Source organism: Panthera tigris, chromosome B2 (genome assembly GCF_018350195.1).
Source record: "Panthera tigris isolate Pti1 chromosome B2, P.tigris_Pti1_mat1.1, whole genome shotgun sequence".
Taxonomy (NCBI): Eukaryota; Metazoa; Chordata; class Mammalia; order Carnivora; family Felidae; genus Panthera; species Panthera tigris.
The window spans coordinates 54,195,738-54,221,389 of record NC_056664.1 but is presented as its reverse complement, the minus strand read 5'-3'; the positions used below and the strand labels follow the sequence as shown (position 1 = coordinate 54,221,389).

Sequence of the window (25,652 nt, the reverse complement as noted above, 5' to 3'; positions counted from 1 at the left end):
TGAACCCCTTATGTATTTTTGTTACTATTAAATAATGCTTTTGTAAATTTGAATGGCAAACCACCTGTATGTATTGCTATTGGGTTGGCGTTAAAGTTAAGCCCTTGTTTAATTTAAAATATACTACTTAGGGGCACCTGGGTGGCTCAGTCGGTTAAGCGGCAGGTTTCAGCTCTGGTCATGATCTCGCGGTCCGTGAGTTCGAGCCCCGCGTCGGGCTCTGTGCTGACAGCTCAGAGCCTGGAGCCTGTTTCAGATTCTGTGTCTCCCTCTCTCTGACCCTCCCCTGTTCATGCTCTGTCTCTCCCTGTCTCAAAAATAAATAAACGTTAAAAAAAATTTAAAAAAAATAAAATATACTACTTAATAAAAATTTCATGAAAGATAAATCCAATAATCAAAAAATAAATGAATTTCAAAACTAAAATTTTGTGTAACATGTATCAACAGTGTGGAACAAAGCAGTAAAAGATATAATGTAACTTTTTTATTAAAAATATTTTTTAATGTTTATTATTTTTGAGAGACAGAAAGAGACAGAGCACAAGCAGGGGAGGGGCAGAGAGAGAGGGAGACACGGAATCCGAAGCAGGCTCCAGGCTCTGAGCTGTCAGCACAGAGCGTGACATGGGGCTTGAACTCACGAGCCCTGAGATCATGACCTGAGCTGAAGTTGGACACTTAACTGACTGAGCCACCCAGGTGCTCCTATAATGTAACTTCTTTAAAATTTAGAACAACTTGGGGCACCTGGGTGGCTCAGGAGGTTAAACTTCTGACTTCACCCCAGATCATGATATTGAGGTCAGTGGGTTCGAGCCCTGTGTTGGGCTCTGTGCTGACAGCTCAGAGCCTGGAGGCTGCTTTGGATTCTGTGTGTGTCTCTCTCTCCCCACCCTCCACTCATGCTCTCTCTCTCGCTCTCTCTCAAAAATAAACATTAGAAAATTACAAAAAATAAAATTCTGAACTTAAAAATTTTCATATTTATCTAATTATTTATTTTAAAAATGTTTGTTTATTTTTAGAGAGCGTGAGTGGGATGGGGGGGCGGAGAGAGAAGGAGAGAGAGAATCCCAAGCAGGCTTATGCTCAGAGCACACACCAGCCCGGGGCTCATCTCATGACCATGAGATAATGACCTGAACCAAAATCAGGAGTCAGAAGCTTAACCAAATGAGCCATCCAGGCACCCCTATTTCATGTTTTAGATACTCTGCCAATATTTAGCATAGTGATTTTATTGATAGTGGGATATTTAATGCAATTTAGTAGCACTGTGGCTTAAATAATTTTGTCTTAGAAATGAAGTTTGTTTTAAAGAAATAAAATAAAGTCTATTTTAAAGAAATGTTGTTTGGAGGCTTTTGTGTTCCACCCTCAAGTAATAAATTTACTTTGCCCTGTGCAAAATAACTGTAGCATTAAAAAATATATAAATAATCTCTACATCCAGCATGGGGCTTGAACTCACAATCCTGAGATCAAGATGCTCCACCGACTAAGCCAGTCAGGAGTCCCCTATTCAAATTTATTTAGCAAGTGCTTTCTATGTTAGCCACCATCCTAAGCACCTTGCATATGGCATCTCATTTAAAGTTCATAACTCACAGGAGCATTAGCATCCTGACTTTACAGCTGGGGAGGTCAGGGATATTCTTGGGGCTCTCTGCTGATAAGAGCTGGGGTTAGGAACTCAAGTCTTCCTGCAGCAAAGCTTAAAGCCACTATGTGTGTTCTGTCCCAGGGCTGTATCATCTTTAGACCTGAAGGCTGATGATTACACTTGAATATGTACTTATAATACTCTGGATCCAAATTCTAGGTCAGTTTTCCAATGCCAGGTTTTTCAATCTTTTCTGACAGCCTCTGTCAAATTCCTGCACAAATCGTGCCCAAAGTAGTTGCATATTAAAGTTGGACTAGAGGGGTGCCTGGGTGGCTCAGCCGGTTGTGTCTGACTCTTGATTTTGGCTCAAGTCATGACCTCACGGTTCATGAGATTGAGCCCTACACTGGGTTCTGTGCTGGCAGTGCAGAGCCTACTTGCAATTCCCATTCTCTCTCTCTCTCTGCCCCTCCCTCACTTGTATTCTCTCTTTGAAAAATAAACTTAAAAAAAAAAAAGCTGGGCTAGATACTGAAATTGGCCCTCACCAAACAGCTGTGAGTGAATGCCATAGTGATCTGAATGCTAACTACATGCAAGGGAAGCATGTTTGCCACAATGTTTTTTTTGTTTGTTTGTTTGTTTGTTTTATTGTTTTTACATAAGCTCTACACCCAGCATGGGGCTTGAACTCACAAACCCAAGATGAAGAGTTGCATGCTCTAAGGCCTGGTCAGCTGGGCACCCCCAATATTTGAGGTGGGTAATTAAAGATTAGTGTGACCCAGTTCAAGTTGTTTACTCTTTGATCATGATTGAAAGCTTAAGAATGTAGTCATGTCCCTAAACAGAGGTCCATTTCATTTTGCTTGCTTGTTGTGAGTAGACACACACAAGTTCAATTTCACTACTGTCCTTGCCTTTTCTAAAATTCTCAGCTTTTACTTTCATTTTTGTCTTTGAGGAATTTCAAAATCCAGCCTTCAAAAATAGCATTATCACATATGTGTCCTCCACATGTATCAGAATTTCTCTCAGTCATTTGAAAGGGACACATGTATGGATATTTCCTACTTAAAAATCATTGCATGTAATTGTTTGCCAGATCCTTACTCTGTTCCTTTCAGGGGTTGTTAAATTCTTTCATGCTTTCCAACTGTAACATGTTTAAGCAGAGTTCTGTAATTAATTGGTCATCTCCTTAGAGTGAATTCCAAGCATTTTGAGTTGGAGTGCTAGAGTGAGCTGCATCAATGCAGAGGACCATGTCTGTACTCACTGTCGTGTCCCTCTGCATCATACCTCACTTGCTAATGTTCTAGTGACAGGATACCATTCCCATAGAATAGCGTGAATGGTGCCCCCTAGTGGATGCAGTACTGGTACTGGGAGGGCAGCACAGCTGGAAAACCCAGTTCACATTCATTACTGTTAGCTCTCTCCTTCCTATCCCTCTGAAAGCTTTCAGGATTTTTATTATTATTTTTTTAATGTCAATGATTCCTACATTTAAATACCAGGAGGGACAATTCTACATTTGTCAGACTTTTCACGGGGTGGCGATATCACTCTGTCTTCAGTTGATGCACATTGAATGCTCTCCCGTCAACTCCTTGGCTGGTCCTGCAAGCTGCACTCTTAGAGCCAGCGTAGGAATAGGGACACTCTACTGGGAAGCAGTCTCATGAAGGATGGAAGCAGGGCTGTCCAAAAACTGTATGCTACATTCAGTAAATGGTAAGAAATGATCTTGCAGTTCATGAGTCTGAACGCCACTTCAGGGTCTGTGCCGACAGCTCAGAGCCTGGAGCCTACTTTGGATTCTGTGTCTCCCTCTCCCTCTGCCCCTCCCCCTCTCAGGCTCTGTCTGTCTCTCTCTCAAAAAATGAATAAACATTAAAGAAACAAAAAAGGAATGGGGCTTTACGGAATGTATGAATAAAAGACAAATAATATACTCTGAATTCCATTGTAGCCCCAGACTATTATCTATATAAAAGATGACAGGGGCGCCTGGGTGGCTCAGTTGGTTGAGCGCCCGACTTCAGCTCAGGTCATGATCTCGCGGCTCGTGAATTTGAGCCTGGTGTTGGGGTCTGTGCTGACAGCTTGGAGCCTGGAGCCTGCTTCGGATTCTGCGTCTCCCTCTCTCTCTGCCCCTCCCCTGCTCACACTCTCCCCTGTCTCTCTTTCTCAAAAGTAAATAAACATTAAAAAATTTAAGAAAAAAAGATGACAGATGAAGGTTAATGTGACTCTTGGTAGTTTCATCATTTAAAAATGAATTGCACTTCTACTCGTTCTTGTAATAAATAAAAATGTTAAGAATCAACACACTGAGGTCCTTGCCCCTGGAATGTGGCTCAGGCTGGAGATACAGAGGGCTACAGGTGCTGCAGGCCAGGGACTGAGGCAGCCTGGAGATGGTAGACCACAGCTCTTCAAGTCCGTGATAAGGACTGGCCTCCAATGAATCTCCACTACAAAAAAATGGGAAAGAAACAACATGAAGAGCACAAAGGTTGAGGAGGCGGGGCCCAAACATGTGGTAGAAAATGTCCTAGGCTAACATGGAGTGAACGAGTGAATGGGAAGTGGGAGTATCTCCCAGGGTGGAAGGGATTCAAAGATGCTGACAGTCCTTGAGAACTGGAAGAAAACTTGATTCTTGTTTCTTAATTTTCAAAAAGCTGGTAAAGATGGCACAAAAAGAACATCTTTATCTGACAGTGAACCTGATGACAGCAAATGAGAGTCAAATGACAAAATCAAGCGGCTTTGACCACAGTTATCAATGAGAATTAATGTTCCCCATGAAATGGAAAGATTTAAATGAGGCCGACTTAGCAATGGCAATCAAAACCATAATGTTCTCAGATTGTAATTGCTTTTTATGAAGAGAGGCTAATTTGACATTTTTGCCCAGAAAATGAAGCTCAATATTGTTTGCATCGCAAGCCATAAATATATAAAGCTAATCTGGATCCTGACTCTCTTTCTCCCCCAGTGTGAAAGAATACCTACATTCTCATGAAAATTGGGTTTGATGTATTCATTTTGAAGTAGTATTTGAGGGGAAGTCGAGGTTTTTGTGTATCCACAGCACTAGTTACTTCTAACAAATGAAAGTGTTCTACGGTTGTTTCATTTATCACACATAAAAGAATAATCAATATACAGGTCAACCTTGTTAGTAAACAAAATGCAAACTAAATTCAGGTATTTAGTCTAATGTCTAATGTTAGAAAAAACAATGCTCGATTCTCGGAAGCTTTTAGTGAAATAGCTACATTTTAATTACTGAAGACAGTATAAATTGATGTAACTCTTATACCAAAAAATTTGGAAATATGTCAGGTCATGAAAATGTATATACCCTTTGACCTGGTAAATCCCACTGCTGGCAACTTATACAAAGAAAATCAAAAACAAAGAAAAAAGGAAAAAGCTCTCTGTATATAAACATGTTGCAGGAATAAGAAACAACCTGGAAACAACCTAAATGCCTAGTTAGGGGAATGGCTAAGTAAATTATACAACTATACCGAATAGAGGTTTTAAAGTTGACAATTAGCAGACTTTATAGCAGCATTTTTTTAAAAAAAAGGCAAGTTACAATACCGCATTTCAATAATGAGTACAAATTGAGAGAAATGATGCATTTGGAAAAATATGAAGTGGACATATAGTTGTTCACAGTGGTAAAATCAGGCGAATTCTCTCACACTTTATGCCATGTTTTCACACACAGGAAGGAATATATTCATATTATCAGATGCATAAATCTTAAGTCAAAATTGATTCAGATGTCCAAAAAAGGTGCTTTATGAAAAAGATGGAGGGAAAGCTTCTTATTTTGGGATCCCTTTTAAGCACACTTCTTTTTTTTTTTTTTTTTTTTAAATTTTTTTTTTAACGTTTATTTTTGAGACAGAGAGAGACAGAGCATGAACGGGGGAGGGGCAGAGAGAGAGGGAGACACAGAATCTGAAACAGGCTCCAGGCTCTGAGCTGTCAGCACAGAGCCCGACGCGGGGCTCGAACTCACGGACCGCGAGATCATGACCTGAGCCGAAGTCGGCCGCTTAACCGACTGAGCCACCCAGGCGCCCCTAAGCACACTTCTTAGTTAACAGTAGATGTGTAGTGTGTGTGTGTGCTGATTAAGTAAAGAATTTCTAGTCAACCAAATGCCCCATGTGCCCAAGTATCTCCACGTCAGATAAAGCCCAGGAAAGAAAATAATGCTTTTGCCCTAGGCTGAGCACTAACTCTCTCCTATATACTAAGTATTCAACCACAGAATAGTAAAAAATATATATATTAGGTGCTAGATCCTAATACAAGACAAGAATTCAATCTAAAAATTTCTAGAAAGATAATTAAAATACTTCTAGGTTTAATTATGTTAATCACAAAACTGATGACACTGGGATATTTTCCTCATCTGAAATAATCAGTATCAAATGTTATGCCTAACATAAAGAACTAGTATTTAATCATTTTTACGTCATTATTTGTAAGTGCTCTTCTGTTTCAAAACTAATTAAATTTGCCTTCAGCATTTTGTTGCAGAGTTTTGGAACCAGCTCCTTTAGAATGCTCTAACAGCTTGATGGCCTTGTCAGAGTTTTCAATATTTCTAAGCAGAGTCTCTAATCTTCTCTTAATTTTCTTCTGATCTTCAAGAGCACAGCCAATCACTATGGACTGAAACTTCTGGTCAACAGGCCCAGATGGCACCTCAGATGAACAAGCACTGTACAGTGACATCAAGTGACTCTTGGCGTTTCCCAAATCATCCAGAAACTTACTGACCACCTCATCAATAATCCTGGTGGCATGCTTTAAGGATTCTTGCTGCTGGGGATTTCTAATAGTTTCTACTGAAACTTCAACGGTGAGCGTTCTTCCCATCAAACGGTTTGCTGTCAGATTTAATTCTTCTCTTTCTCCTAAACGTAGAAAGTTTAAAGTATCAATCAATATGAGATATAAATTTATCGATGTTGAGAACACAAAGGCATTCTTTTGTGGCTAAAACTATTTTCTGTAGTGCCTCTGCTATGAAATTTTTAGAGTAAAAGTTAAAACTATAGCACATAAGATTAACTATGTGTATTACAAAGAGAGGTTGCAGAATACCTTTCCCTGAAAGTCTTTATACGTGGGATACCAGATGACTTCTCAAGTGGTCATGTTTGAAAAAGTTTGGGCGGGCATGCATTTGTAACTGGGATGGAGATCAAGTCTTAACACAGAGTGAATAGTGAACATAACCAGGGCTTTGTGCTGGGTAGACAAGAGATCAGATATGGTGGATCTCTCCATACGGATGTGCACATAGGGGAAGAAAAAGAATTTTCCCTGTACCTTTCTGAGCTCTTGGCTGAGAAACGTTGTAATAAAAGACAGATTCACAAGAAAAAAACCCGAGAAATTTATTAATATGTATACTTCAAATATACATAAGAGATTGCCAGGGAAACGGAGATGGTCTAACTCCCTGAGATGGCCTGAGCCACCACCTTAAAAACCATCTTCGGCTAAGGACTAAGATGTTGAGGGAGGTCTTCCCCTCCTTAGGGAGGTTACTAGGAAAAGCAGGATAAACCAGGCTAAGGGTGTTTTGCAGATGTAGTAGGTGCTTTCTGCATAGATAAGAGTTTCTTGTGACTTCCAGTCATCCTTCTTTCTGGTACACAGAGTTCTTTACAAATGGAACTTTCCTTTGTAAATTTAAACTTCCCTTACAAAAGAATGACTTCTACTCTGTTTTCAGAGCTTCTCCTGTGTCTGCAGTTTCTCAGAAATAATCAGCTTGAAATAATTCTCATGCCAAGAGGTATACTTTCGGATGACATAGTCTGCACGTGTATCAGAATACAATGACCCAATTTTGGCTGACAAAAACTTAGCCACAGTAGTGGAGAAAAAGCTGGCCTCAGAATGAGACACTGGCTTCATCTTCTCCAGGCAAATTTAAGCAGGCCAGTAGTATAAGTCTTGACCAGCACAGAGAGGCAATGGTGGGGAGAGGGGCGCTGGGTCAACATTTCATTATTTATATGAAAAAGTCAGCAATCTTATGTGTGTTCTGTTCTGTGACTTCCTTCCTAATTCATAGATCTTTGGCCAGGATGGGGAAAAGACTGGCTAGGTCTTAATCCTGCTGTGCATGTCTAACATTTCAGGGCCTGGAGTGAGATGGCACATTCATGGCACCAGCTGCTGGCCTATTAGCTTGTCCCGGGAAGCACCAGGGCAACCAAATTAGGAAGACCACTGCTAGTGAAAGGAAATTACAAGTACCCTGTTTCTCCATGGGCAGTCATGCTTTTCGTATGGAAACAATAGCACATTTTTACATTAATGGGGTTTTATCGGGTCCATAATTTATTTCCCCTGCATTTTCTCTCCTTCCTCTCTTTAAGTTACACCTCAACCCCTCCTTTTTTGTCTTCTCTGCTTTTATACTTCTATGGTCCAATAACTTCTGAGGAGCTGAAGTTAGAAGTGTGAGCCTGAGGTCAAAGCCACAGCCCTACTGCTCGGGGCTACCTCTTCTGGACCTTAGAGGCCTTTTCTACCATTTCCGATCATGTCCCTGAGGTAGGGGGTGGGCCAGAAGGGTGACCTCTGGGTACGTGGCTCTTGTTGTAATAGACTGACAGCTGCAGCTGCTGTCTGCTGCTCACGGGAGATGCCAAAGCCAGGCGTGCTCATTCCTCAAGTCAAGCGAACATGGACCCATGTGTATCCCAAATCCCTTCACGGAGTGGAAAAGATGAGCTCCCTTCCATGGAAATGCTCTCACCATCGCTGATCTGCCTCATGTCCTGGCTATTCTGGATGCTGTGGATCATCTCCAGGAGGATTTCTTTCTCTTGCTCCACAGCAGTTGCCGCTTCTCTCAAAGCCTCCACCCTGTAGAAGTTGGGAAAACAAAAGTTACCATATGGAAGTTTAGTTTTCCTCATCGCTATCATGTGCTCCAACTCAAGTTTCAAGATCACTAGGAGTACCTTTCAAAAATTCTTTATTCCTTTTTAAAAAGTTCTTTAACTTTTCTATTGTTTTAAATCCACCTACCCCACTCCCATTTTCCTCCCTGCTTGTATGGCGACCATTCTGTTTAGTGTTTATCTATTTTGTATTTGTTCTTTTTTTTTTTTTTTTTAACGTTTTTTATTTATTTTTGGGACAGAGAGAGACAGAGCATGAACGGGGGAGGGGCAGAGAGAGAGGGAGACACAGAATCGGAAACAGGCTCCAGGCTCCGAGCCATCAGCCCAGAGCCTGACGCGGGGCTCGAACTCACGGACCGCGAGATCGTGACCTGGCTGAAGTCGGACGCTTAACCGACTGCACCACCCAGGCGCCCCTATTTTGTATTTGTTCTTAACAAAATGTATATTTGTGTTTTCACCTATTTTCAATTTATATCTCACTCTGTTTCCCCTCAGCATTATTTTATTAAGAACCATCCAGCTTCCTATGTGAATATCTAGTCAGTAGCTTCTGATTGCTGCATATCATATACTTCATGCATATACAGCTGGTTTTACATCCACTCTCCCAGTGGAGACACCCACCTTATCCCCTCACTTTTCATCACCACAAAAAATGCTTACACGAATACATGTCCCCTCATGGACTGAATGAGAATCTCCTTAGGATGTATCCCAGGGCAGGATTGCTGAGACAAGGGTACAATTGTTCTCTGGAATGGCTATGCTAGACCACTGTTCGGAAGCAAGAATTCTTGTCCCCTCACAGGTCCTTCTAGCTGGACCAAGAATTAAATTGACATGAGACAGATTAAGAGGAGAAAATCAAATATAACAGTGTACATTGGAGGAAATTCCAAAGATGGTCAGGCAAAATGAGGTGTATATGTCATTCTGAATGAAGAAAAGGGGAGTAGGGGTCTGGGACTTCGGACAAAAGGAATATACTTCACAGGGTGATAAGAAGAGCAGATGTTTGGTAATTAGATGTTTGCCCTACCAAAAAGATGGGCCATTCAGATAAAATTTATCTCTGTTTATAACCCTTATTTTGGGAAAGACCCCTAATTTAGATTCTTCTGTGTGGTTAAGGGAGGGGTAAAAGTTTCTCTTGAGCCTGCAGGTTCTCAAGTGCCTTCAGCTCAAAATAACCCACATGCCAAAGTGGCACATTCTGGGGGCCCTGTCCTGAACTCCTTCACAATATTCCCAGCAGCAAAGCAGAGGAATCCCTGTGCCCCCAAAGCCCTACCAATACTCAGCATTTTCCAACTTTCTACTTGTTGCCAGTCTAGTAAGTGTGCAGTGATATGTTCGTACCTAACTTGCATGTCTGTCATTACTAATAATTTTGGACATCTCTTTGTATTCTTGTTAGCTTCTTCATAGCCTGTACCTATTTTCACTTCATTTCATTTCATTTTCTTTTTCCCCCTCCGTCCCTCCCTTGTTTATCTTTTTTTAAAACAGGAGTTACTGTCCTCTTGTTGATTTGCATGTTCAAGCAATTAATCCCACGTTAGTTAAAGACATTATAATTATCTTCTCCCATCCTATCATACATGAATTTTGTCTGGGATATCCTTCACTGAACAGACATCCTTACTTTGAAGTGATCAAATTGATCTTTTCTTGCTTTTCTTTTGCCTTATGGTTTACGCTTTTGAAGTTCTGCTTCAGGATCTTTCCATCCTAAGTCCGAAGTTATTTTCCTATATTTCTTCCTATTAACTTTATTGCTTTATCTTTCTCATATTTATGTTTTAGTCCATCTAGAATCCACCTTGTATGTGTTTAGGTAAGGATTTTGCTTTATTTTCTCCAAATAGTGAACCGGCTTCTCCAACATTCTATCCACCAAAAATCTACCTTTCCTCCAATGATTTATAGATTGTCTACTCATAGAAATCTCTATTTCATTCACTAGTATATTTGTTCTTTTTTAATGTTTTTATTTATTTTTGAAGGAGAGAGACAGAGCATGAGCAGGGGAGGGGCACAGAGAGAGGGAGACACAGAATCCGAAGCAGGCTCCAGGCTCTAAGCTGTCAGCACAGAGCCCGATGCAGGGCTCGAACTCACGAACTGTGAGATCATAACCTGAGCCGAAGAAGGATGCTTAACCGACTGAGCCACCCAGGTGCCCCTACTAGTATATTTGTTCTTACACCAACACCCATTTTTTAAAAAACAGCAACAGCCTGGTAATATGCCTTAATATTTGGCAGAACTAGTCCCCTAATCTTAAATATAACTTAGCTATTTAGACTTTTAATTCTCCATATTAACTCTAGAGTAAGTTTATCGGGTTTCTCAAAGAACTGAGATAAATTTGGCATCTTTAGCATACTGCAATTCTATCCAGAAGCATGATGTGTCGCTCCATCTATTCAGATCATCTTCTATCTTATTTTTATTTTTTTATTATATTTTTAAGATTTTATTTTTGGGGGGCACCTGGGTGGCTCAGTCAGTTAAATGTCCTGTCTGACTCTTGATTTTTGGCTCAGGTTATGATCTCACAGTTAGTAAGTTCAAGCCTGGCATCAGGTTCTGTGCTGCTGGTGCAGAGCCTGCTTGGGATTCTTGCTCTGCTCAACATGTTCTCTCTCTCTGTCTCTCAAAAAAAATAAACTAAAAAAAAAAAAAAAAGATTTTATTATTTTAAGTAATCCCCACACCCAATGGGAGGCTTGAACTCACGACCCTGAGATCAAGAGTCACATGCTCAATTGACTGAGCCAGCCAGGCACCCCTCTTTTATATTCTTAGAGTTTTGAAGTATTCTTTTAAAAAAATTTTTTAATATATTTTTTAAAGCTTATTTATTTTGAGAGAGAGAGAGACAGAGAACATGAGCAGGGGAGGGGCAGAGAGACAGGGAGAGAGAGAATCCCAAGCAGGTTCCACACTGTCAGTGCAAACCCTGATTTGGGGCTTTAACTCACAAACCATGACATCATGATCCGAGCCGAAACCAAGAGTCGGACACTTAACCAACTGAGCCACCCAGGTACCCCGAGTTTTGAAGTTTTCTTAATGGTAGTCTTTGTGGACTCTTCTGAGTGCTTTGATCCTTTGAGGATACTGTTGTTATTGTGAATATTTTAAATTATAATTTCTTGCTGGTTATTGCTGGTTGGAGAAATGCTGCTTTTAGAAGGTTCATCTTGTACTTGGTAACTGATTTATTTATTAATTTTAATAATTTATCTTTTGATTCAGTGATTCGTCTAGATTGGTGGGCATATCATCTGCACAAAATGACAGTTTTAATCTCTTCCTTTTCAATCCTATCAGCTCCTATTTTAATTTATTTTTAGTATTGACTAAAGTCCTCTGTTACTTTATTAAGCAGTGGTGATTAGACAGGGCAACTGTGTCTTTTCCTGAATTTAAAGGAAATGCCTGTTTAGGTTTTTGGTATAAAGACCAGATCAAGCTATAGAAGCACTACTTTTCCTAATTCCCTTGAGTATAAATAAATACACATGCGCTCTTATTACACATACACATGAACACACCCAGTCACCAAAGAACAAGACTGTGGAATTATGAGAACAGAAAAAAAGAAAATCCTGTATGTTTAGGGTGCTTTGTTTTCAGGGCCATTTCTTGCTATACGTTATCCTGTAACTAAGTAAGTAGTTGCCATTTCTGCAAAATGAACAGTGACAGACTTAGATCCTTGGTATTCAGATGGCCTGAGAATCATGAGATCATGAAGATCTAATCTTGATTGCTGCCTTAAGTGGGCACAGAAGGAACAACTTCACTAATGTTTGAACACATGTCCACTCCATATAAGGCTTCCCCTACTCACCCTAACCACACATTTGCCTTTTCCCCAACAGCCATCCACCTGTTAGACCCCAAAATAGCACTGATAGACTATAAAGTCACACGGTCTCTTTGTTCATCAAGATACTAAATATATGTTGAACTTTGTGTTCATAAGAGCCAGAAAAACAAAGAGCTGGTAAGAATCTTATGTGACAAATGTGGCTGGAAAGCACAATAAAACCAATATTCTATAAAACAGCAATAATGCCAACAGCAGGCCCACTTCCAGCACCATTCATTGCGTACTTCAATATTTTACATTAGCAAACTCTCAGGCAGATAACCTAGGGCCCAGTACATAGAAGAGAGATTGAGTAGGCACTAATATGAAATATTTATGTGAAAAACACAAACCATGACTATACTGTTTAAATGACACAGATGAATCATGTGATTAGTAAATGAGAAGATGCTGAAAGAAGAGATTAATTTTTCAACACTCTTTGAGTTTGTACTCAAATGCACAATGATAGAGAATTAAATGTTACTCTAAAAAGGAAAGCTTCATTTACATCAAGTTATGACAGTAAGTTCATGGAATTGTTAACAAGAAATTGGTTTAGGAAGAGATGCTCTAGAAAAAAAACCCATAAATATAAGGAAGATATTTTGTCATTAAATGAGACCAAATGCAGAAGAAATTATTGTTAATGTTTATTTATTTTTGAAGAAAGACAGCGAGCGAGAGAGCGAGCGTGAGCTGGTGAGGGGCAGAGAGAGAGGAAGACAGACAGGCTCCGTACTGTTAGCACACAGCCTGACATGGGGCTCAAACCCATGGGCCATGAGATCAAGACCTGACCCAAAGTCAGACCTTTAACTGACTGAGCCACTCAGACGCCCCGAATACAGAAGACATTAGATGGAACTTTTAAGGGTTGTGGGGTTTTTTCTTGTTGTTGTTGTTTTGTTTTGTTTTTCTCCCCAAGGCTAGAAATTGCCAGGGCATTTTCCCTGTGATAAACAGACTTCACTTTTAATGAAACCTCTCATATACATTTTTATGTATACTTTTTTCATTTCATAGCAAAGGTAAAATGCATTCTTTAGAATGTAAATATTTCAAGGTTTTTTTGTTTGTTTTTTTTTTTTTTGGCACCATCGACCTTTCATGTGCAGTTCCCTCTAGCTGAACCTAGACCTCTACTTAAATTTATGTAAGTAATATTTGCACTGTTTGTCAGCTACTGAGATCCTTAAATTCATCTCACATATAAATCTTTCTGTCTACAACCCTTCCATTTAGTTCTAGAAAATTGTTAGTTATAGTATCTTCGAATATTCCCTGTCCTCCATGCTATTATTTTCCTCCGGGACTCTGGTTAGACAAGTGTTGGACCACCTCACTTTACCCTTCAAGTTTTTAAACATCATTTGACAACACTTCTCTTGGCAGAGAAGGGTGGTTCTGTTTTTATTAACAGATCCTAGAAGAGCTACATGTCCAAAATTGGGAAAGAAATCCTCATACCATGGCTGGCCTGGGTTGTACTCCTGGAAAACTCTCTGCATGAAATCGCAACTAAGCAGGCTTAACACAAAGAAATTTTAGTCAGAAATTCTTAGGAGGGCAAAACTTGAAGTCCCACATCCTCCACTAGTGTTCGGGTCTCCTGCACCTCACACATCTCTGCAGCCTAGGTAGCAAAAGGATGCACTTGTGAGGCCTGACAGCGACTTCACCAGACTGAGGCTACTGTGGATATGTCCACTAACACAGCATTCAGTGAAGCCACAATGGCTTTCAGTCACACTGTTCAAACCGGCACCGCCAATTACTGGCTGTGTAACCTAAGTTCTCTTTGCCTCAATCTCTTCATTTATGAAATAGGGATAATGAGATGGTGGTTGTGACTGAATGAAGTAAAGCAGGTAAAGAGTTTAACACAGTTGACTGACAGCACTGACTACAACAATTATGTTTATGAGTTACTACATGTCACGTGTCTAGAATTGGTGCTGGTAAACATTAGCTTCATGCTATTTATTACACACTTACCATTATGGACTCAGGCTTATAAATACCAAGAACTTGTGCTTTCATACAAAGGAAGAGAAATGGCAAATGCTCCTATCATGAATTTAGTTGAAATAAATAATTTCTAAAATAGGTTCTTAAAATCATAGTCCATCTCTTATTAAATACTCATATCCAAGAAACAAGTGTTGGTAAGGATGTGGAGAAAAAGGAACCCTTGTGCACCGTTGGCAGGAATGCAAACTGGTGCACACACTGGAAAACAGTATGGAGGTTCCTCAAAAAAACAAAAATGGAATTACCCTATGATCCAGTAATCACACTACTGGGTATTTACCAAAAGAGTACAAAAATGCTGACTTGAAAGGTTACAGGCACTGTTATGTTCATTGCAGCATTATTTATAATAGCCTAATTGTGGAAGTAGCCCTAGTGTGCATCAATAGATAAATGAATAAAGCAGACGTGTATATAAATACGCACACGTATGCACATACATAATGGAATATTATTCAGCCATAAAAAAGAATGAAATCTTGCCATTTGCAACAACACGGGTGGAGCTAGAGTGTATAAGGCTAAGCGAAGTCAGTCAGAGGAAGACAAATAACATATGATTCTATTCATATGTGAAATTTAAGAAACAAAACAAATGAACAAAGGGAAAAAAAAAAGAGAGACAAACAATAAAACAAGACCCTTAATTATAGAGAACAAATTGGCAGTTACCAGAGGGAGGGAGTGAGTGGGATGGGTAAAATAGGTGAAGGGGATTAAGAGAAAACTTATCTTTTTTTTTTCTTAAGTTTTTTTTTAATGTTTATTTTTGAGAGAGAGACAGAGTGTGAGTGGGGGAGGGGCAGAGAGAGAGGGAGACACAGAATCTGAAGCAGGCTCCAGGCTCTGAGCCTGACGACGAGCTCAAAACCCATAAACCCTGAGTCAAAGTCAGATGCTTAACCAACTGAGCCACCCAGGTGCTGCTTAAAGATTTTATTTTTAAGTAATCTCTACACCCAATGTGGGGCTCAATCAAGAGTCACATGCTCTACTGAGCCAGCCAGGTGCCCCAAGAGTACACTTACCTTGATGAGCTCTGAGTAATGTATATAGAATTGCTGAATCAGGGCACCTGGGTGGCTCAGTCGGTTAAGCGGCTGACTCTTCAGCTCAGGTCTTGATCTCACGGTTCGTGAGTTTGAGCCCCTCCTCGGGCTCTGTGCTGACAGTGTGGGGCCTGCTTGGGATTCGGTCTCCCTCTCTTTGCCCCTCCCCCATTTGCTCTCTCTCTCAAATAAACTTAAAAAAATATATATACTTAAAAAAAAATAAGAATGGCTGCATCACTATATTGCACACCTAAAACTAATGTAACACTGTATGTTAACTATATTGGAATTAAAATAAAAAATAAAAATTAAAAAAATACCCTTGTATATAAAGAAAGCTACAAGGATTACTTATATTCTAGGCAGTGTAAGATTTTGAGTAAGTTTTCCTAATCATCACCAAAATATGAAAATACACTCACCACTGCAACCCTGCAGTGTGAAGATGGAACTGGTGCTTAGGAGCCTCTCATCAGTACTGCGGCCTTAGGCAAGCCACTCAATCCCTCTGGACTTGGGTTCCCTCATTTCTAAAAGAGATAACATTCTTGTGCCCTCCTCTGCCTCAAAGGGTTTTGTAAGGTTCAAATGACAATGTATGTGAGAAGTGCTCTTTTAAATTATAGGCTGTTGTTCAATATTAACTCTGAGGCCACTTGTTTTGTGACTCGTGGGACACTGGCACACCCTCAGAAACTTCAAGCAACAGGAAACTTTCAGCCAAATGATCCATATCACTCCCGGCCCCAACCCTTCATTCTCTGGCTGTCGGGTAAGTCACTGGGCAGGGGAAGGACCTACAACGTGACCAGTTTTGGGAAATTTGTGAACAATCTTGCAGTCCTATCATTTTCCCCTCTGCCACTCTCCACAACCCATATCCCAAACATCTTCATTACCATCGAGAGCCTTCTAGGAGCCACTCAATACTTGGCATCAGTAGGTGTTCAGTATTTACTGTATTCAACACCAATTTAAATGTAATTTTTGGGGCACCTGTCTGGCTCAATTGGTGGAGTGTGTGAATCCTGATCTTGGGGTTGTAAATTCAAGCCCCATGATGGGTGTAGAGATTACTTAAAAATAAAATCTTAAAAAAAAAAGGGATTTTCACTTCTTTCAGTAAAGTCATATATTCATCCATATACTATTCCTCCATTTTGAAATACTGTAAGCAGCAAGAGTTAGGGGTCCCTGGGCAAAGAAAGACAGACATAGCTTTCTTGATGTAAGAGAAGTCATTTTAGGCCCAAACCATCTTGTGAAAGAATGGGAGAACAGCCACCATCAGGCCAGGAGATAGTCTAATCATAGTCAGAAAGCAGAGACTGACCTGATGCACACTCCTGAGTTATCTCTGCAGGATTTAAACCCCTTTGAGTACTCAGATCCCAGACCAACTGACGCCAGGGAACGGATGCTGCTGACCCTTTCCAGCCCTTGTGACTTTGACTTGGAATCAGTCACCCCATTGCCATGCTGTATTCCCCACTGTGCAAGCCTCTTCCTGAATATGTATGCACCCTTAGCTTAAAACTCCCCCAATCTTGTTGATCCGGGACACACTGCTTGGGAAAGATCCCCCATGTTCTCCTTCACTTGCTGCAAGTAAAACCCTTCCTTTTCCTATTCTTTGGCTTGGTTATATCTTTCGGCTTGACACCCACCAAGAGGCAAACCCAGCTTCAGGTAACAGTAAGACACATCTAACTTTAAGAGAATTCAGGCATGAATTATTAAGCTCTATTGCCAGTCTTCCTGGGTTCTGGCTGGGGGACCCTGGACAAGTCATGTATCTTCCTAAGCCTCAATTTCCCATGTGGAGAATGGAGGTAATAGTAACTTCCACAAAGGAATGGGCCCTGGTATACAGAGTCAGTGCTCATTTAATGAATCATTGTTAGTATGTACTATTCATAAATTACAGTGACTTAAAAAAAAGTAACAATAATAAGCAAGGTGTCTTGAGCCACTGATGAATGTAAAAGTCAGATGCCATTTAGAATTGGTCAAAAAACTGGGAGAGACAGGAATCACCTTTTTAGGAGGAAGCAAAAAAAGGAGATGAGATGGAGTCAAGAAAGAAAGGCCAGTGTCATGGTAAAGTATTAGAAACAAATGGAATTCCTTTAATTTGTAGAATGCTGCCAAACATTTTAAAGCATTTAAAAACTCACATACGCCACCAGTTCATACTCTAGCTCATAGAGCATTTAGCAAATTGTTTTCAGTTTCATATGGAAGACATTTTACCACAAATGACACAATTAGTATGGCTGGGGAACAGTAAATGCAAGCTTCTAAGTACAAACTACAGTGTTTTATTCTACCTAAAACACTGCCTTAGGAGTCATCCTTAATATAAAATTAAACTATTAGAGCAAAATTACCTTGAATATGTTTTCTTTTACAAATAGATCTAGGCATGAGGCTAGTTTTTAATAGTGCGGTGCTCTGTGACACTGCTCATGTGGTTTCAAAGGAACTTTAAAGCATCAGCATTTGCATTTTTATTTTCACTACCTTCTAAAATACTTCCTTAGATCAGTATTACTTTTTATTTTAAGGAAGAAACAAAGCTTACAAAAGGCTAAATTACTAGATAAGTCCTTAAAATGAGTAATTAGGACATTTTAATCAGTCTTTCTTCCTCAGCTCAAGGGTTAATTAAACAAGTTATAATGTAATCACTTGTATACAGTAATCAATTTACATTAATCAAACATTAAGAATGTACTAATACTCAGAACAGAGGCTTTCCTTTAAAGATAAGTACTTGCCTGCTTTTCCACCTACCACACACGAGGTGTTAAGTCAAGTTTGAGGAGAATGACTCAGCTTGAAGAAGGGAAGGGCAAAATCCTCCTCATTCCTTTCAGGAAAAATCGTTTCTGACCAGGAGGGAGAGAGCCCTGAAATAGTTAAGAACTTGCCCTCAAAGTTCTAAATACCTGGGGAGATGTGGGAGTTACTTGTTTTTTTGTTTTGTTTTGTTTTCAGTGTCTTCATTTCCTCATCTTTTATTCATTTATTTTTATGTTTACAATTTTATTTAAATCCAAGTTAGTTAACATACAGTGTAATAGTGGTTTCAGGAGGATGTGGGGAGTTACTTGTAGCGCTGCCATATAAAAAGAAATATTATTCTTCAGAGGGGCATTAAGTAGCTTGAAGCTACTGATCAGTCTTGTTCCACTTTCTCTGGGGGCTGAATGCGTCAAACTCAACCATGGGGAAGCCTTAGTTTTCTTTTGTTCCATTTGTCTCATTCTGAGCCGAACTCTAGAATGTGGTTTTGGCTCCGATTTCCCTACGTGTTGCCATCCATGAAATCATCCTGGAAGGAGAATTTCTCATCTTTTGACTCTTTTCTCAGGATAATAATAATAATTTCCTCAACTGCTGAGATATACTGTGGTTATGAATGCACTTTGTTGGCAAATAGACACCCCTTCTTATTTTGGTATATAAATCCAGGGAGATAAAGACATACATGCACTGCTTCCTAAAATTTTTGGCTTACATACTTCTTTGCTCCTCCAGAACCTGGTGAAAACTATAGAAAAAAAATTCGGTGTAGTTTCAGGGGTTGCAGAGCCTTAATAAGATTTTCATTTAACTACATCTGCACACAATTGTCACAGTAACTTTGGTGACATAAACGTTTACAAGAAGTACATAAAAGTTTTAATACACTAAGGGAAACAAGTATTTCCAAAATTTATTATAAATTACTTAGAGATTGTACATAAGCATAACTATGTATTACTTAATAAAATCTTATTCAGTTGAGAAGGAAAAAAAAACGGGTGACTATCTTATGCTTTTGGGCCAATGATTAGCACTTTCAAGAAGGTGTCAGTCAGGGGGCGCCTGGGTGGCTCAGTCGGTTAAGCGGCCGACTTCGGCTCAGGTCATGATCTCGCTCGCGGTCCGTGAGTTCCAGCCCCGCGTTGGGCTCTGTGCTGACAGCTCGGAACCCGGAGCCTGCTTCAGATTTTGTGTCTCCCTCTCTCTCTGCCCCTCCCCTGCTCATGCTCTGTCTCTCTCTGTCTCAAAAATAAATAAACATTAAAAAAAAAAATTTAAGAAGGTGTCAGTCAGTACAGTCAATGTCTTCTACCGAAGGAGGTACACAAATACTACGAAACTAACGGAAAGGCTGCATGCAGGGTTAGGAGGAAAACGAAAGCTGCAGGGTCTTATTACACCAAGTACCCAGCCATTGTTCTCCCCGCAGCCCCTCATTTGTCCTACTCCTCCCTACTCCTTGCTATCAGACGGATCATTTGTCCTACTCCTCCCTACTCCTTGCTATCAGACGGGTCCCTGGATTTTTAGTTTTTTTGCTCTGCTGGGTTTTGGAGCAAAAAAACTGATCACTCACCAGTAAACTGCTGCCGCTCTTAAAAATGAATAATAGGAAAAGGGCAAGTTAAAAAAACATTTGGGAAGACCACACACTGGCACTCAGAAGGTTCTAGAAGTTCTGTAGACACGGAGTGTCACAGTCTGTAATCTCAAATAACGCCACGCTAACTTTTACCTTCTCTGGTTTTTCTCCGTTCCCAAACGCTCAGGTCTGTTAACGAGAACGTGGCCACCAATAATGCGCTCACAGGTTCTTAAATCGCATGCGTTCTCTCTCCGACGGAGAGGAAAATCCACCAAGGGCGAGAGAAAACTGCAGCATCCCCATGAAGAACAAATCTCAAGCAAGCAACTTCTGTGGCCGCAGCCTGCCCCGGGACCGTGCCGGACCCGCCCGCCCCGCCGCGCACGGCCTCCGTCCGCAGACCGCCCCGCCGCTCACCTGAGCTCCAGCTGGTCCAGGCTCTCCAGCAGGCGGCTGGAGCGGTCGGCCATGGAGGAGGAGCGGCAGAAGCGCCCCTCGTTGGCTTTCGCGTTGATCTTCGCCTGAGCCATCTGAACCTCCGAGGCGGGGCGGCCAAGAGGTCACCGGCCTCTCCGGCGGCGGCGAGTGGAGAGTCCCGCGGCCGCAGGCGTCGCCGTCACCGCGCGGGGCGCCCGCCTCCCTCTGACGCCCGCGGGGGGCGGCCCGGGAGGATGCGCCGACACCGCCGCCGCCGCGTGGCCAAACAAGGGCAGGCGCGCCGCCCGCCGGGCTCAGGGCTACGGTCCCCGGCGGGGAGCGACCGCGGCTGCGGGAGGGAGCTCGCTGGCCACGGGGCCTCGAGGGTGGGCAGCCAGGGCCCGGGGCCGGAGGAGCGGCCTCCGAGGCACCTGGAGGGGCTGACGAAGGAAGGGGAGGACCTAGCTCGATCGCCCCTTCTTGCTCTCCAGACCCGGAAACAACCGAAACCCCAGAGGAGGCTCACAGAACAGCCCTCTACCCCTATCTCTGGGTGCCCGCGACTCTGTGCAGCCTGGATGTAGCCAATTCCCCACACGCCAAGGTACCTAATGGTAGGCTGTGGGTATTACCCAGTGATGGCTTCGCTTAGTTTCTCCCAGCTCTCCTAATTCACGCCCTAAACCAAAACCATTAAAATCCTTTGATATGGGGAGAAAAGGTTCCTTTGTGGCACCGATGGCATCTAAGTACGGCTCCTTGGCAGTCTGTACTTGCCCGACCCTGTCTCAACATTTCCTTTCCTGAGGTGGAATAAATGAAAGCCTGGATAAAACCACTGAAGCTTACAGAGCGGGGGAAAAAAAGGAAAGAAAGAAAAAGCTACCCCATCTTTCTTTGTCTTTCACACGCAATTGATTTAAATCTCCTGTTAAAAAGATACGGCAAGTCACTAGGGCAGACGCTATAAAGGTCAGTGAAGGAACAGGACAGGGAATACAAAGATTTATGTACTGAAAAACCTGTGCTTTGCTCCCATCTCATTATAGCTGTCCGCCTCATATTGCAATGATGAGAATATATATACAGGGCACATTAAATGATAGATAATAACAGTTTAAAGCTGAATTACCACCTTTAATCTGAGATCAAAGACATTTAAATACCTGAACAGAGAGGAGTGCTGTAAGCCTGGATTCCAGTTCCCTCTGAACTCCATCTAAATACTAATAAACTATTGGTGTAGGGGATTATTTGACCTCATTAAATATATTTTGCCATTATCATGACACAAACTTGGAATCCAAAGAGATGTTGTGAATGGTTTGAAAGTCTTTCATGGAAGTTTAGAATCATCTTGGACTCTCTCTCTCCTATCCTGTAGATCCAATCCATCAGTAAATCCCCTCACCTTTATTTTTAGAATATACTCTGATTCTTCTCTCCAATTCCACTGCTACCACGGTGGTCCCAGCCACCATCAGTTCTCACCTGGATTACTCCCAACACCTTCCTGTCTGGTCTTACTTCTCCTCTTGCCTCTGGTGTATATTCTCAATACAGTAATTACAGTAATCCTTCTAAAGAAGGCAGATCACACCATTAATTCTCAGAAACAGGATCTTTCCCTTCTTTATTTTTCCTTCTTTAGTTACCACCATTGGATACACTTGTTTATGATAATGGATAACACTCTATCCAACCCTCTCTTCACCAGTTATGCGAATCATAAAGGAGTGTGGGCTTTGCTCTGCTCACTGGTATATCCCAGTGCTTAGAACAGTCAGTGGCACATGGTAAGTACTCAACAAATACTGTGTGAGGGAATGCATGAAAGAAAAATAAATCAATGATGTAATGAAGATAAGCATCTTTGTCAATGTCAGAAACATATTTACTTTTTTTTAATCACTTACTTTTGATAATAATACATATAATTTTCTGTAATACCATCTAATTACCTCTCCTCTTTGTGTCTAAATTAAGTTCAAATTATGAAGTAATTTAAAAATGATTTTTCAATTGCTTAACAAGTAGAAATATAATCAGTGACAATTATTAAATAAAACATTGAACCACCCAATTATCTTTTTTTAATGGTCATGATTAAATATCCCTTTACTGTCATATAAAAAACTTCATTTATTCTTTACCATACACACCACAAAAACTTCTTAACAGAACATCTGTGTGTGGCACCTCTGGCAGAGAGGTGTTGATTTCTCTTTCCCACATCTGCTTCAGCACTCTTCTTTCTGGATCATCCTTTGTGCTCCTTACTATTGAGCAAGCTCCTGGAAAGGTCTTTAAGGTCCAGCTCATGACTACCTCCTAAAGCCTTGCTTGATGACTTTAACATACAAATGAAAAGTACAATGTGGTCATTTTGGAAAAATGACTGGCAAATTCTCAACCTACATGTCTACTTAAAAAAAATAAAAGCAGAAGGTAGGACAGAACTGACATCTTAAGAAATAAAAACACAAATTGTTTCCAATGTGGATTGGAAAGACTATAGTAAACAAAAACAAGCAGTAATTGTATTTTACACTAAAATATCTAGTTGCAAAGAAGAAAATTTTAGCGATGATTTTTTGTCTTAAAGAAAAAATTTATATTTATAGAAAATGTTAAGTTTTGTATGGAATTACTACTCAAAATTTTTAGGAAAGACATTTCTGGTCATGAAGCATATACACAAAGATACTGTGATAAGCCCTTCTTAGTCTTCTAATTATGTAATGTTTTTTATTATTCACAATGGAGCCTGAACATTTAAAAATTAAATGGGTAATATGAAATGTTGGAGACTGACAATTTAATGATTAATTAAAATGAAGACACTTACAATGAAATAAAAATTTTAAAGGGTTAATTAAGGAAGATTACTCCTGAGTAGACCTTTAACATTATTTTTTGAAGATTATGTTTACACAAATATATATAGAAAAAGACTAATATTATTAAAAATACATTTAATTCTATGCAAACATTTTGACATCATTCCCTTTAAATAGTAGATAATACAATTCACATGATAGTCTAAGCAGGTAAAAGGAATGGAAAGGTTTCTTTTTAATAATTTCAAAGAAATTAGGGTTTGTCTTTTTTTTTTAATTCTACAATGTGCTGCCCCAGTTAAAGTAGGAATATACATCTGAGTGAAACCTACAAAGAACACTGCTGGTAAAATTTTAATGTTTCCATGATCAGTTTTCATTACTCTCTTCTAATAATCATAAACAAAGATCTCAATGGTATTCTATACTAGTGCCACATAAGAAATGGAATTTACAGAAAAACTGATCTATGACAGCTTTATTTATATTCATTTTCACTCTAAAAAAATAAACTAGAATCATTGTACAGTACAAATAAAATTGAAGCACTAATGCTATTTGGGAAACATATAAACAATAGTTGAGGGCTTCTCTATTTTTTAATTCTTTTAACCTAAATATATAAATTCAAAGTTGACTGGAAAACTATGATAACTATATTAGAATACATGATTTATATTTGCATTAACATGTATTCTACTCCTCTGTACATTTTTGCAAAATAGCACAAAAATACAAAGCAAGTATCAGATGCAAAAGCAAAAAAAGCGTGTTTCCAAATACATTTGTACTAACAGATTTCTGGTCTCCTTTAGAAAACAAACTCAAGAATTCATTATTCTGAGTCTCTTCAAGGCCACTTGATGTTGTGTGGTAATATCTTTATAATTACATTTCCTCAAGACTTCTTCTAATAGCTTCTTCTAATTCCACATCTGCATTAAAAGACAGAATTTCAATATTTAGGGCAGAAAATAAATACATGCTTTATATAAATCTCATCAACTACACTTGGGATGATGTGACAGTTTCTTCATAAAATTTGAGTATTTCAAAACAATAAGAATCTGTATATAATCTCAGGCTGAATTATAATAAATATGAGCTTAATAAGGAACTTGCAAGTTATTTCCATTTAGGGACACGGAAAGTCAACAACCTTCTAGAATCACTTGAGGCAATGCATATAAGAGTTGATATAGGCAAAACCATGAAATGCCAAAATCTCAAAGAGATTAAAAATTTAGTTTGCAGTGCTTGGGTGGCTCAGTAGGTTAAGTGTCCAACTTCGGCTCAGGTCATGATCTCACACTTTGTGGGTCTGAGCCTCACATCAGGCTCTGTGCTGACAGCTCGGAGCCTGGAGCCTGCTTTTGGATTCTCTCTCTCTCTCTCTCTCTCTCTCTCTCTCTCTCTGCCTCTTGCCTGCTTGTGCTCTCTCTCAAACATAAACAAACATTAAGGAAAAAAAAAAAAAAGCTACAGGCTAGTGTATAATGTATGTTAAGTTAAAGCTAGATTCTAGGTCAGGGAGTTGCCCTAAGATGAATTCAAAGGGATGAGGAAATACAAAGAAAACCCAAGATGCTTCTTAGCAAAGAAAAACAAGGTGACAACACTTATAAAAAATATGAAAACTTATTATAAAGTTATAGTAATTAAGAGTGTGGTCCAGTTTCTAGAAGATAATTCAAGGGGACAGCGTCAAGACCTTAGTGTAGGGAAATATTTATTAAACAGAAATGAAAAAATATTATGGAAAACTACGGTAATTTGGAATGTATTAAAATTACTTTTATTCATTAAAAGACACCATTAAATGAGGAGCATGGGTGGCTAAATCAATTAAATGTCGACTCTTGATTTTGGCTCAGGTCATGATCTCATGGTTTGTGGGTTTGAGCCCCACGTCTGGCTCTGTGCTGATGGTATGGAGCCTGCTTGGGGTTCTCTCTCTCTCCCTCCCTCCCTCTCTCTCTCAAAATACATAAACATTAAAAAAAAAAAAAAAAGACACAATTAAATGAGTAAAAAGGCAAGACATACAGTGGGAGAAAATATTTACAATACATGGAACTTGCACCCAGAAAGTATTAAAAAATTTTCAACCCTGAAAAATCAATAAAATAATCCACAAGAAAACTATTAAGAAATTTGAAAAAGCACAAAAGATTATGGCAAAATGGTCAATAACCTTACTCATCAGAAAAATGTAAATTGAAACTACCAAGAAATAACAGTATATATCCATCACTAGCTAAAATTAAAGAGATCAAATAATTTAAATGATTAGTGAAAATGTACATCAATGGGAACTCACATATGCAACACAGGACAAAAGAAAGTGGCACAACCACTTTGGAAAAACAATTTGGCATTACCTTCTGAAGTTGAACACAAGCAATCCCACTCCTAGGTATATATTCCCATAAATGCACACATATGTGTAT

The 25,652-nt window shown here is 39.9% G+C and overlaps 2 protein-coding genes across 5 annotated transcripts in view; both read right to left on the bottom strand.

Annotated features, from left to right (window-relative positions):
• Nucleotides 1-5,988: 5,988 nt before the first annotated feature.
• On the bottom strand, nucleotides 5,989-20,565 carry BAG2 (BAG cochaperone 2). The gene is made up of 3 exons (XM_042986600.1): nucleotides 20,363-20,565; nucleotides 8,427-8,536; nucleotides 5,989-6,564 (listed from the first exon to the last, which is right to left on the bottom strand). Exons 1-3 carry the CDS (start codon nucleotides 20,473-20,475, stop codon nucleotides 6,152-6,154), a joined length of 636 nt encoding a protein of 211 aa, XP_042842534.1. The 5' UTR covers nucleotides 20,476-20,565; the 3' UTR covers nucleotides 5,989-6,151.
• Nucleotides 20,566-22,244: 1,679 nt separating this feature from the next.
• Nucleotides 22,245-25,652, bottom strand: part of ZNF451 (zinc finger protein 451) — an 88,396-nt gene continuing 84,988 nt past the window's right edge. For all 4 annotated transcript variants that reach the window (XM_042986594.1, XM_042986596.1, XM_042986595.1 and 1 more), the window contains one exon: nucleotides 22,245-24,137. In XM_042986594.1, coding sequence (XP_042842528.1) covers nucleotides 24,091-24,137 — 47 coding nt within the window. In that variant the 3' untranslated portion in view covers nucleotides 22,245-24,090. The remainder of the gene's footprint in view (nucleotides 24,138-25,652) is intronic.

Excerpts from the sequence above, each read along its gene's own strand:
- BAG2 (XM_042986600.1), bottom strand. The coding sequence starts at position 20,475 with ATGGCTCAGGCGAAGATCAACGCGAAAGCCAACGAGGGGCGCTTCTGC. Across the intron at positions 8,537-20,362 it reads CTGGACCAGCTGGAGCTCAG|GGTGGAGGCTTTGAGAGAAG; the intron begins GTGAGCGGCGGG and ends CAACTTCTACAG. Across the intron at positions 6,565-8,426 it reads CATGAGGCAGATCAGCGATG|GAGAAAGAGAAGAATTAAAT; the intron begins GTGAGAGCATTT and ends TTCTACGTTTAG.